At 38.5% G+C, this 13,839-nt stretch overlaps 1 protein-coding gene across 1 annotated transcript; it reads right to left on the reverse strand.

The window, feature by feature from the left end:
* Positions 1-1,899: 1,899 nt before the first annotated feature.
* LOC144662482 (putative ATP-dependent RNA helicase ddx6) lies at positions 1,900-12,356 on the reverse strand. Its single transcript, XM_078523296.1, has 10 exons — positions 12,091-12,356; positions 11,924-11,990; positions 10,335-10,569; positions 10,063-10,206; positions 9,420-9,514; positions 5,737-5,859; positions 5,079-5,147; positions 3,592-3,651; positions 3,024-3,204; positions 1,900-2,459 (listed from the first exon to the last, which is right to left on the reverse strand). The coding sequence occupies exons 1-10, from the start codon at positions 12,141-12,143 to the stop codon at positions 2,188-2,190; spliced, it is 1,299 nt and encodes a 432-aa protein (XP_078379422.1). The 5' UTR covers positions 12,144-12,356; the 3' UTR covers positions 1,900-2,187.
* Between the last annotated feature and the right edge of the window lie 1,483 nt (positions 12,357-13,839).

Consider the following 13,839-nt stretch of genomic DNA (forward strand, 5'->3'; position numbering starts at 1 on the left):
ATTGAGTATGAAGCTTACTTTTGTACTCAACAAATGACTTGACCTACAAATAAAACACTATTCTTGCAGGTCACAAACTCTTTACTGTGCCAGGTACTTGGTTACTACCAATAAAAAAAATTGCACAAACCTGTAGTAATACATAATGGAATGCACTCGTCCTGTTTGCACACTTGGCTCGCAGCAGTGCAATTACTACTTTGCATTTCAGTCATACTCTGGCACATACATGGGACCTTTTCAACCATACCTTTTTCCCAAACCCTAGCAAAAACCAGACATCTTACAGAAGGAAATTTCAGTACCTTGATACAAGAACATTCTAGGCATACTTTGACATCAATCCCCTTATCCCACGTCCAAATACCCCACCTACTTGGAGCTCTTCTATGACAGACAAGATTTCTACGATTTACAGATTGAACACTGATTCTACTAGCCATTCACTGTCATCCTCTTCAACAACAATAAACAATAATTCAAAAAACAGAGACAGTACAAAACACAATAACATAAACAAGCCTAAAGCCAAGACTTTTCTGCCTTAATTTGACAATTTTAGAGGATTTCTTTACAATTAAAATTAAGAATGGGAGGCATGGTTCCACTATACTGTCTTTCAAGTAATAATCACTCCAGACGTCTATGTTTTCCAGCACTGACCATGAATAAAATCACTTAAAAGAAATTGCAGAATTCCTTCGATCCGGCTGTGGCTGTAGCAACTTGTTAAAGTTGCTACAAAAGAATGAAAAACAAATTTGACTTCTAAAATCAATGGAGTTTACACTTTTATATCACATTCTTAATGTGATTTGTAGGGTGGTGCAGTTCAGTTGTACACATCGGATGGCGTTGAAGAGTAGAGATGACAGTGAACGGCATAACATGACTTCACAAAGAACGCCACATGGATACACATACTATTGTCTTTCTGAATATCAGAAAGACATAAATACTAAATATCTTTGGTAAATGCAACTACAAGAGGGTAATTTGCTTTAACAGAGCTCACTTGCTCTTTTTAACTCTGGTAGGAAAACTAAGACTAACAAGGTAATCACAATACATGTATGCATGGCTAGATAACATCATTATGGACACAGCAAAAAAGTTCAGAAACACACAAAGATCTCTAAAATGTCTATTTAACTGATAAGTTCTTCAACCATTTGTGGAACCACTTACAGTTTAGGCTTCCTTTTTAGAGAAACTTGTATAGTTTACAAGCAAGAAAACACCTAGCACAGTCATCAAATACCAAGAAAGGAAAGACAGTGCATTCCTCACAGCAGATTTAAATTGCCCAGGGTTCTCTTGCTATTTGCGTCGGGCTAGTGCAGTATTTGGCAATCCTTTGTGAAAGTTTCGATCCCTATTATGCAATCAAAATTTAACAGAGGCAACTGCATGTACTTAGAACCCAATTTTGCACCAGTATTGCGTAATAATATGTGATGTTGCTTAGCAACTCTGGTGATGAACCCAGTCAAAATTTAGGAGGCAGAATTGGACATTTGACTGGCACTTGTTCCCCCAGCTGATTAAAGAATCTTGGCAATAAAACTTCTGCGAACTGTTGTGACACTTTTTTTGACCATGCATTGCACTCCTCTACCTACCAACAATCCAATAATCCTTTTTAACACTTAATAGTTTCAAGCTTTTTAAAGAGGAAACTACTCCACATATCTACAAGTTATCTGAAACAAGGTTTGGTGCTCAGCAGCAGGAATACCTTTTGTAACAGGTGCGTGTACAGTCAACTCCCTCTATAAAGGACACCTTTGGGACCACAATTTTAGTGTCCACAATAGAGAAAATCTGTAGTTGAGGGAGTTAATTTCAGTTATTCTTATTTGCCAGGACTTCAGCTCCTGTCTGTAATAACAGGGGTGCCTGTAATAGTGAGGTGTCTGCAGGGCAGGAGTTGACTGTTTTTCAATAATAAAAGGAATCCTGGTGGGAGCTTTCAAAGCAACTTTGCCCCCAAACCTTGTATAAAAGAAAATAGATTCCCTCTACTACATTCGTACTTGGCACAATCTTGATTGCATGGACATCAAATCAATTAATTTATGTTAAACTATCTTACGATTTCTGTTAATTAATGTAAATTTCTTTGGCTACTTCTTGTCCTGTATGTGTAACCCTGTTTGTAGTTTTCCTACCAGAATTTGTGTGCATTTAGTCATCCTCTTCTTCTTGTTGCTGAAACTCTGCCACATAGAGTTTTTTGTCAACAACTACTGGGAATGGTTTAATCTCTGTCCCCAGCTCGTGCTCAACCTTGTACAGGTCAAACCTATCTTCGTGAGTGAGTAGATTTATGGCGAGACCAAGATGTCCAAAGCGACCTGAGCGACCAATGCGATGCAAATAGGTCTCAGAATTTTTGGGGAAGTCAAAGTTGATTACAACATTGACTGACTGAATGTCAATTCCACGAGTGAATAAATCTGAAAAAGGAAAACAAAAATCGATGAGCAAATGAGCTGAAGCATTTAAAAGTAAACATAATATACTTCAATCTTACTTTTAGTATATAACTGTAAGATTAAAAACCAAATTATATGTATATTAAATACAAAGATGGTAGATAGCTTGGTCCATGACCTTCTGCACAGCAGGTCAATGCTTTTACCACTGAGCTACAGGAGACTTGCAGTGAGCAAGGCCATTCGTTAGGTTCATACATACATATATACATCCTACATACTGCTCGAATTAGTAATGTTGAAAGCCTCAAGTATGCTGATAATTTTAGCTTCGTCATACTGCAGTAAGTATAGTCAAACTGCTGCCAACAGACACCCCAAGCGGACACTTAGTTAAGGTCCCAGCCACATACAAACACTACATTTTTTACCTCCCATAAGCTGACACTTTTTCAGGTCCCAAGGGTGTCCTCTTGCAGGAAGTTGACTGTAACTGTATTCAGTTACTAAGAACTACTACGGTAAGTCACTGCAGACAGCTTCTTACTAAATTTCCTCTTAGTTACTGGGAATAAGCAGCATTACCTGAGGATACCAGAGTCCTTGTCTCTCCTTGCCTGAAGTCGTGGAACACCCTATTTCGGTGACTCTGGTCCATCCTTGCATGAATGAAGAAACAGGAATAACCAAGCTGCGTAATCTTTTTGGCCAACAACTCAACACGTTGGACTGAGTTGCAAAATATTATGGACTGATTCACTTGAAGCTGTAAATAAAGTAAAAAACTTATTCATTAATTGAAAATCTACAGCTTCTTTCCAGCTTAGACTTGTTATTTGCTCATGTTGTTGCTGTCGGCATGTTGTGTTGAGGGGACAGTGGGTTGTTCTAAGAAATAAACAACAAGAATTATGTGAGCTTCATACATGTATTTTATGTTAGCAATCCAAGTTGTAACCATCCCACGCCCCACCATGACCAATGACAATTTTTTGGAAATTGACTTGTGCAGCTGAGTACGGACATCTTGTGAATCATGCTCTACTTAGAATAGTATCTTTCTTACAAAAGAGTGTTTTGTGCAAAGGACTTGAAATTAACCACCACTAAGTTTATTTTGTTTTCCAACTGTGCTCTAAAAGTACTACAGTACCTTGGAAAACAATGTGTTCAGACAGTGCACCTTCTGTCTCTCCTCAAGGAATACATAATACTGAAAAGTAAAATATGAAAAATATTAATCTATATATCTTAACAAAAAGGATTTGTACTACTGTCGTAATTTGAACCTACACAATTACCAATGCAATCACATTGGTGGTCATGTTAACCCTATTCAGACTGGGGGGGCTTTTGAGGCCCGCGCTGACTTTGAACGCTTATAACTTTTTTTAGATTCAACCAAACAATGCCAAACTTGGCGACTTTTTCTAAAATTTATCTGGGAATAATTTGGTAGGATAGGTTGTTGTGTCAGGAAATTGACATCACCATGGCAACGGCATTTTGACAGGCATGTTTTCCCAAATTTGTAATTTTCGTGTTTCTATTAATAAGAATTAACTTTAATGTAATTATTTTCACCTTTTTACCGTTTTTAAGCACAATTTTATTGATTTTGTGTACTTTGCAGTAATTTTGGGTGGTTTTCTGGCATTTTTGAAATCCAAGATGGCTGATCCAAGATGGCGGCTGTTTTGACATCATGATGTAATTGTCACGTGATGTGACGTCATCATCCCACGTGACATATACCAAAAGAAAGATGTTCGGATATACTATATATCCTATAAGTTTCATTGTGATTGTATAAATATTCTGGAAGTTACATAGGGGGGCTTCCGAACCACCCCCCCCCCTCCCCCCCTCCGGTCAGAGAAGGTCCAAAAAAAGCCCGGTCTGAATAGGGTTAATAACTATTAAGGTTCCACTGTATTTATACTCTACAGTGTATCTCTAAGTGATATATCAAACACGAGAGGCATTGTTTCATCAGGATATCCAAACACTGAGAAGGGAAATGAAAATATGATGCAAAGTGGAGTATTTTTAATGAAATTCGAGGTGTTTGGATAACCAATGAAACACTGTCTCGAGTGTTTGAAACAAAAACTACAGAGTAAACACAGAAATAAAATTGTAAAATAACTATGCTTATTAAGACTGGGTATCCAAACCACTATCACGGTTACAATTTTCTTTGTTTTAAGTTAATGAATTATTAATGAATTTGAGAAAGTTATTTCCAAAACAGAATGCATGCAGAAGCAAAGGCACTGTAACTGGACACCAGCACAAGCAGGGCTTGAGACTAACTTTTTAACTCACTGGTTTACTGGCTAGTGACATGTCAGATTTTACTAGCCAAAAGTAATTTTTCACTAGTCAGGTATATTGATTTCTATCAAGAACAGTTGACTTTTCCGAGTTTTTCACTAGCCAAATGGCTAGTAGGAATGCTAAACCTGGTAGCCAAAACCTAAATTTTAGTAGCCTTTGGCTAGTTGGCTACCGTTAGTCTCGAGCCCTGACAAGGATAGGAACGGTGAGTCAGCAAGGCCAGGAATTTGGTTCAAGGAATGGCCAACTTAGTTGTTTCTTTGTCACAATACAAGGAAGCATGTTACTAATATTGCTCACCTGAGTGATTCCCTTTAAGGTCAACTCGTCCATAAGGTTAATTTCAAAGGCCTTTTCTAAATGTTTGTCCTACAAAATTGAACCACAAATAAGTGTAACAAATATTATTACTGTTACATTACAAGGTGACAGTCAGAGGAACTTGTTACAGCGGATTCAAGTTAAGCGTTTAACGATCTCAGTTGTTGCGTTAGTTGTCACGGTAGATTGATTGTGTTCCGAGGGAAAATGACAGACGTTGCTAGGCCGGAATGACCACATTCTGTCTGGGAAAAAGCATGTTGTCACTTGTCCAGCAACTATTACTGGAAGAGGTATTTGTGTCCTGGATCTTATTAATATTCAATCTCCATAAGATCCAAGACACAAATACCTCTTCTAGTAATAGTCGCTGGCGGAGTGACAATGTGCTTTTCCCAAACAGAATGTTGTCATTCCTGCCTAGCAACCTCTGTCATTTTGCCCTGCGATGCAATCAATCAACTGTGACAACAAAAGTGACAACTGAGACCGTTAAACGCTCAACCTGAATCTGCTGTACAGTAAAGCAGCAAACCCATGTCAAGCATACCACCTTCCCTCCCTGCAAACATAAATTTAAAGACACAGGCAGATGCTGACTATCAACAATCCCTAATAACATAATACAGTAGCTGACCTTGAATTCCTTTACTGATAAAGGAAATGTAGCAGAGTAAAGAAGAATCTGTCTGCTGGGTGGAAGAAAACTAATTATGTCTTCTAACATCCCCTTGAAGTCCATGGAAAGCAGCTTATCGGCCTAATAACAAAGAAATCCAAGGTTTAGTAACAAATCGTCAACACTGTACTTGAATCATTTAACCCATTGGCTCCCGTGCCAGCCGTAACCGGCCGCGCGAAAACCACCCCCCAAATTCCCGTGCCGGCCTCAACCGGCCGTAAAAACCACGTGTTGACAAAAGGCCTTTCCCTCCCTCCCTGGAGCTTTTTTGGTTCCCCTATTGTTCTATAGATAATAAGGGCAAATAAACCAATCAGAATCCGTTTTCTGCGCATATTTTTAGAGATTTCTAGGGGTCCTAGAAAGGAGGTTTTTCGCCTTTATACGTGCGTTGAAATGTACAAGAAAAGCATGGCGCCTCGCGGGACGTATTTACAAACTTCTAGGGTCTTGTTTTCCGTTCTGGACACAGAGAAACACCTTTTTTAAGCTAAATATGGAATGAAGAAACATGGATCGATTTTAAAGTGGATCTAAAATGGAAACTAATGGATAACAGAGTGCTAAAACTGCTTTGGTGAAGAAATTTTTCTCTCCTTCGGCTGCCAAGATTACCTCGTGTCATGGCGCTTCTAAAGTGTTTTGACTACAATTCACAGCCTTGATCACGGTTTAATGCAGCTTCTCAAAGCTTCAGAAAGCAAAATGGTAATGTACAATATTTGCTTCGAACTTGAAAGGAATTTTTAGGAAGATTGGTAAAGTGATTGACTAAAAAATGCCTTCCAAAGCCGTCGCTCTGAAATAAAACACTTTCACTTCAGCTCGAATATTTAATTTGAACATAGTGCATGCGGAATATCACGGCTTTAAAATTTGCGAAATTTTAAGCTTTTTTAGACATTTATTAGCTTCATCGTGAATGAGAATTAATTTTAAACAAACTTTCTTTCAAGTTTCTTTCATTTGTCCAGCTTTAGTTTGGAATTTTAGGCTTTTAAAGCGAACAGATTTGTTGTGCACGAGGTGTTATCCGATACGCATCTCTTTCGGCAGACTTGCCGTCGCGTTGTTGATTTTAGTCGCTAAGATTTTAATTGTGTTTTACAACCTTCAACGTGAAAAGATTTACAACAGTACTTCAGAAAATACAAACAAGTATTTTTATTGACTTTGAGATTTATAGAAAGCATTGTGAGTGTATATATTTTGTGGAAGGAATTCTGTAGTTTTGCAAAGCAGTTTTGCTCTATTTCACAACAACATGATTCGCAAATAATTTATCACTTCCAATTACCACTTTTCTGTACCAGGATAATACTTCATTGCTGTTAAATTAATGCCAGTAACAGTTTTACATAACATATGCCAACATTTTACCAGAGTTTTTTTAAGATTGCTTTATGTTTTGTTCAAAAATTTCGTGTTTTTGTGAGTTTTTAAAATGACGCGCGGAAGTGAATAATTTTTTTCCACTGCCTTCAAGCTTGGTTTGGGATCAAGTTATTAAGGTTGATAAACATTTTAATTCATAAATTAGTCTTTTAACATGTCTAGTTGTATTAAAAGTTTACTTCAGAAACGAATTATTTGTCTGAATTTACTGCGCATATGGTTTATTTTTTCCACTCGCACGTCTGTGTTAAATGCTGGAAAAGAGCCGGGAATTTGGGGGTGGGTGCGCGCGTAAAACCTTCGGGAGTCAATGGGTTAATAATCATTATTATAACAACCCTCCAAGTTTATTTTTTTCCTCAGTGGCCATTTGGCCACTGACTGCTCAGGTTTGGTCGCCAGTGAAAAAATTTAAGCTGCTAAATTAAGCTCACGCTTTCAATCCTTCTTCTCAATTTTAGTCGCCAGGCTGGCGACTTTGGTTCCAATTTAGTCGCCAGCTTTAAAATTTTAGTCGCCATGTCGACTAAAATGGTCTTAACTTGGAGGGTTGTATGATAAAATAAATAAAATAAAACAAAATACCGTAAACACCCGCGGATAAGCCGCACCCGCAGATAAGCCGCACCCTGAGTTTAACAACTCAAATGTTGGAAAAAAAGTTTTTTGAAAGTAAATCAAAGAAAATCCAAAGTTAAGTCAAAAATCCAAAGTTGAGTCTTCAGGAAGTCTTCTTTATCGAACGTAAACTCAATGAACATTGAAACAGAAAATACTTCAGTCTTACCCACAATTTGAGCTCTTTTACATAATGAAAACCAACTTTGACATATTATGGGTGATCTTTTTCTGGCATTTGTTGAAAGGTATTTCTTCATTCAACGCAGTTTTTCCATAGATTTTTGTGTCACAGCAACAAGAACTACCTTATTCTTACTAATTTTCGCGATTTCAAAATAATCGCAAAATTTAGTACTCGCGAAAAACATTGCGCGAAATTAAACACGCGAAAATTAATACCATATTTTATATCAAAATAATAAAAATTTTAAATATTTGGAACTTCAACTATCTACCTTTAAAAATATTTTTCCATCTTGTTTTTGACTAGCACCCTTCCTCTGATTACTTTCTCGAGCTTGCAAATTAGTTCAAAACCTCTTTAGCACAGTCACTAAAGTTTCCGTTTGAAGACTCCTTAGAGTTACATTGAGCCAGACCTTTGTGTATTTCCAGTTGTTTCTTAGTCTTTGACAACTGATCCTTGAAACGCTGATAAAATCGCGAAATTTAATACACTTTTCCTCTAATTTTTCTTGTAATCGCGAAAATTAATACTCGCGAAATTCGGCTCTCGAATTTTCGCAAAATTCAGTACGCGCGAAAAATAGTAAGAATAAGGAATAAGGTATGTTCGTAGCTTAGTAACCAGGCTTTTGATCTGACGTGAAATATGGGACTAGGGCGAGAACATAAAGCAAAACAAGATGGCGATGGAGGGGTTTCGTGGCTATCATATCGACAAATTAAAGACATTTGGGAGCCATCTATTGGAGATAAACTCGTTGCATGAAGAGAGTTTCGTAATCAGTTTGACAAATTTTCCATCAGAGTGCAAAATGAGAAAGAAACAATTGGCCATCTTACTCGTGAATACTCGTGGTATTTTCTCGCTCGTTAAGTATAGTAAAGTAAAGTTATAGGCCATTGTCGACACTGCAAACAGTATAGGCCAGGAGCTGTCAAACTTGCCAAAGCAATGACCGGTACTCTCTTGTAGTTTTATGTTATATTAATTTACATAATTTTCCATAAATTAGCATCAGTTCACGAAAATTTACGGCACCTTTTCCGAATGTTCCCGCAGATAAGCCGCACCCCCGCTTTCGAGCGAAAATTTTTGGAAAAAAGGTGCGGCTTATCTGCGGGTTTTTAGGGTAAATACAATATTTAACTGTAACTAAATTTATTGCTCATGCGCTTTATACATGAGCCTCTGGCTCGGATAGAGAGGGCAACCTCATCCCGCACCATGACATTAATAAATTGATTGATTGATTGAAGGTGGCATTGATTTAGCTGAATTACTGGAGTACAGCAGGGACTTACTTTGAGTCCACTTGAAAAGTGTCTCTGAAGGAGTTGTGTGAAATGTCATGGGCTTTATTTTAAGTACTTTTTCTTTCAGCTTTAAAAAAACACTGATTTTTTTCTTTCAAAAACAGTATTTTTAAAACACTAACCTCATCCATGACAAGCATTTGACAGTGATCCATTTTAGCCACTCCTTTTCTCATCAAGTCTAGTATACGACCAGGGCTGGCAATAATTATGTGAACTGTGGACAAAACCAAATATAAAGAAGCTTTAAAAATATTCCTGTAATTTAATAGCCTTAGTACAGCAGATTCAGTTGTGGGGTTCGTTGTCACGGTTGATTGGTTGCATTGCGAGGCAAAATGACAGACGTTACTACGTGGAAATGACAATGTTCTGTCTGGGAAAAAGCATGTTGTCACTCGTCCAGCAACTATTACTAGAAGATGTATTCATGTCTTGGATCTTATTATGGCGATTAAAGATTAATGAGATCCAAGACACAAATTCCACTTCTAGTAATAGTTGCCGTACAAGTGATAACATGCTTTTCCCCAGACAGAACGTTGTCATTTATGCCTAGCAACCTCTGTCAATTTGCCATGCAATGCAATCAATCAACCCTGACAACGAACATGACCTTATGTCCAGTCAATCTATAAGCTTGCCAAACTAAAATTGTTTTCCAATTTTTGAGCATGAGGAGACCAGAGAATACTAACATAAACAGCGATCACCCCCTCCTTTAATGAATGCAAATAAACATTCAAGAGATATAATTTTGATTACCATCATTATACAGTCTCATAATGTCATCTTTGAGACTTGTTCCTCCTGTGGTAACCATAACTTGTACTCCAAGGTGTTTACCAAGTTCTTTGCATATCTGTGACGTTTGAAGAGCCAATTCACGTGTAGGCACCAGGACAAGCCCTAAGAGAAGACATGAGAAGTCAAGGGTCAAGACAAGAACAACTAAGTTGAACAGTACCATTTCCTGACTTGTGGCAACCCTGGAAATACACAACTTGCATTTTTTTTAAACTTAATCTGCAACTTACCTTGAATATGTGGCTTTTCCTTGTCACATTTTTCCAGAAGGGGAATCAGATAGGCAGCAGTTTTGCCAGTACCATTTTTTGCTCTGGCTAATATGTGCTTTCCTGCTAGAGCCATAGGAATGCTTTCTTCTTGTATGGGTGAGGGCTTTTCGTAACCTTTTTCGAAAATTCCCATAAGCAATTCCCTCTTGAGAAGGTAGTCTTCAAACTCATTTCCTTTAGTTGCTGTGACATCCTATTAAAAAAACCATTAAAGGTTAAAAAGGCCTTAAATTTCCCCAAAGATACAATTTGCTGAAAAAAAGTCTTCCAAAGGCATTATAAGTTTATGGTGGCTCCCTATAGTTTTATGATCGCACACGTGCCCAGGAAAAAGCTTTAGTAATCTGTGTGCGCTCAAAGGAAAACGTCATTATTTTTTATTTTTTATGGCGTCAACAATGAGCAAAAAAAAGCAAAACCAACAGTGAATTTCCTCACGTTTCCTTAGGTGAAATTCCGTAAAATTTGGCAGACTAGTAATAAATATTTTACTTTAGCTGGAGCTCGTTTTCCAGGGAAATCTATCAGACCTGTTTTTCCGTAGCGGGAAAAGACATAAATTTGCAAATATTGAAAACCTGTCTGTACAAACCCTACTTTTTTTCGTGCTTAAAATTTGTTTCCCGTCGTTGTCAATGTACTGTGAAATTTTGGAAGGTTTCACCGAAGGATATTCAAGAAAATCACAAATAAAGTCATGTAAAGGGTAAAAAGCGCATTTGTCTGGACATTTATAAATCAAGACTAAAAGCCAAGATTTTAACAGAGATGATAGTAAAACACTATTTCATCATTGCGTATTACATTTAATAAGTTTGAGAGGACTGGGTGTAAAAACGAATGCAAAAACAGCATTCAAAATATCATAACACTAGCTTGCGCAACGGCGATAAATAAATACCCTATTGGAGCCACCTTAACATGTACTTTCAGGGATGAAATAAAACCTAATGAGAACAGACAAGCAAGTCACCACCCTCAGCATTTCTTGAGAACTGTATTTGTTTTCATTTTCTGCATGCAAGTAAAATAAAGATATGGAAAACGAAAAAAAGCATTATCGGGTTGGCGAGTTCAGCTATACCAAACAAGAAATGAGAGGCATGAAAAAACAAGTTCACGAACAGGAAAAGACACGCTGGTATTTCGTGACATGTCAAATTACAGGTTGGCAAATCACAAACACTAGTGAAAAAAAAAATCGAGAACAGGGGTCAACCAGCCGACAACATGAACTTCTCTGTCGACAGAGCATATCACAACGGCCAATTGGAGCGCCTGTTTGCCTCGCTATGTCACAAAGTACAATATTTTATTGTTTAACAGCACTGACCACATATTACAGCCATACAGTACACGGCTTTGGTTCTTTACAATGACTTTCTTCTTCGCAAATTAATTTCGGACAATGCACGAAAACGAAAAGCCGAAAAAATACAACTTATGAATTTTTTTTGGCGTTTAAATAAAGTTTCCTTATCTGTAACTCAGTAGAAACAAACAAACAACAACAAACGAAGCTCTGACAAAAGTATAAGCTTACGTACAGTGGTTCTTATGCGTTTGTCCTTCGCTGGTGCCTTCAGTTTAGCCTTCCATGAGTCGGGTCCTTCCCTGACAAAACAGTAATTTAAAGACAAAAGGAATTGAAGAAAGCATTGCGGAGGTTACTGAACACGTTTAACGACAGTGGTTTGCTATTTTGTCGACTTACTTGCCCGTATTTCGCAAAGCGGATGGCACTGCTTCCGTTTTCGTTGCTGCCATTGCTGACGATACGACAAGTTGAAATTATGACTTTCTTCGGCCGATATTTGCAAAAAGAGCCGGCTGTAAATGTAAATGAATCTGTATCTTATAACTTTGAGTATGTGATATTACAAAACTTGTAACTACGAGTGAGATGGATGAAGATTATTTTCGCAAATCCAATAACCGCAATTCTCCGGCTCCTTTCGCTTTCAAAATTATCGATGTATTTGTCATTGACTAGTACCAGTCCCCTGACTGAGAAGATCGCGCGTTTGTGGAAGGTGTGGCACATAACCCCACTCCCCACGGGACGTAAAAAAAAACCCAGGCATTACGGGCATTACCAAACCTTTGGCATTACCATTCTCGTCCCCATAGCCCTTTCGTTTCTCTTAGCCGGCTGGGCCTTGGCACGAGGAAACAAAGGGCTCTGGGGACAAAGGATTTCCAGTCCTACATTCTAGGACTTCCGGTCTTCATGTATGCAGTCATGACGTTTCAAAAGAATGTACGAGAGAGTCGTTACGTTTTTGACTTCCGTTTAGAAATTCTTTGTTCCAAACAGCCAATCAAAAAAATTCGAATTAATTCAAAAATCCTATGTCCCCAGATCCCTCCGTTTTCTCGTGCCAAGCCGGCTAAGAGAAACGAAAGGGCTATGGGGACGAGAATGTGGCATTACCTAACAGTCAGGGTTTTCAATAGCGAAGCACACTAATGACGTCACAGAATTTTGATCCCCGCGCCGGTGACTCGGACAAAACTCATCATGACTCATACAAACAAACCGCTCTCCGTTGTGTAGTTGGCGGGCACTTCGGAGCCCATTCTCTACCTAAATTTCTGAAGAAAGTGGTTGTTTTGTCGGCTAGCCCGGTACACGAAAGGGCACAAAGAGAACACATTGGAAGAGCAAGAATTTCCCTGAATCCAGAGTCAGAGAAGTGCGAATCGAATTTTCAAGAAGGCATTTGAAGTTCGCGTTCTCTAAGAGAGGCCAGAGGATGTTGGGAGGGGGGGGGGGTACGATATCCCTTATCCCAATCATTTTGAGGACAGTTATTCCTTATCGCTGAAATTACCAAAGCTGTTATCCCTTTTATTTTGATTTTCATTATCCCTAAAATTGAGTTGTTCTTATCCCTATATACAGTCGAAGCTCTCGTAAGCGGACACCCTCGGGACGCGAAAAAAGTGTCCGTAACTGGAGCTGGCCGTTTACGAGAATGGTTTTCGTAGGCGGCCACTAGAGGTGTAGGGGATAGATGGCCGCTTACGGGAGCTTGCCCAGCTAACAATAACCGGACGGACGTGGATGACGAAAAATCAAACACTGAAATAGGTACTGTAATAACTGTAAAATCATTGTGACGAACGGCGATGTGAAGTTGATTAATAAAAACAAGATACAGAGGTTGTTCAATAGGATTTTCTTTGGGGTGTCCGCTTACGGGAGCTTGAATACAAAGAAAAAGTCTAAGTCGTAATCTCTGAAAGTGTCCGCGGCCGCTTACGGGAATGTCCGCTTACGAGAATGTTAAAATACAGAGTTTGTATGGGAGTTAAAACGGGGTTTCAAACAAGGCGGCCGTAAGTAGAGCTGTCCGCTTACGAGAGTGTCCGTTCAGAGAGCTTCGACTGTATATAGTTATTCAAATATATTTCCCCAACCTCGTCCCCAGGGCGCTTTGTTCGAATGGATACATAAAGG

The sequence above is a fragment of the Oculina patagonica genome, chromosome 8, assembly GCF_052425735.1.
Source record: "Oculina patagonica isolate OP01 chromosome 8, crgOcupat, whole genome shotgun sequence".
In the NCBI taxonomy this organism is placed as follows: Eukaryota; Metazoa; Cnidaria; class Anthozoa; order Scleractinia; family Oculinidae; genus Oculina; species Oculina patagonica.

Coding starts and splice junctions, on each gene's coding strand:
- LOC144662482 (XM_078523296.1), bottom strand. CDS start 12,143: ATGGCAGCAACGAAAACGGAAGCAGTGCCATCCGCTTTGCGAAATACG. Junction 10,570..11,923: donor ACAAACGCATAAGAACCACT/GTACGTAAGCTT, acceptor TTTTTTTAATAG/GATGTCACAGCAACTAAAGG. Junction 3,652..5,078: donor CCTTAAAGGGAATCACTCAG/GTGAGCAATATT, acceptor TTTACTTTTCAG/TATTATGTATTCCTTGAGGA.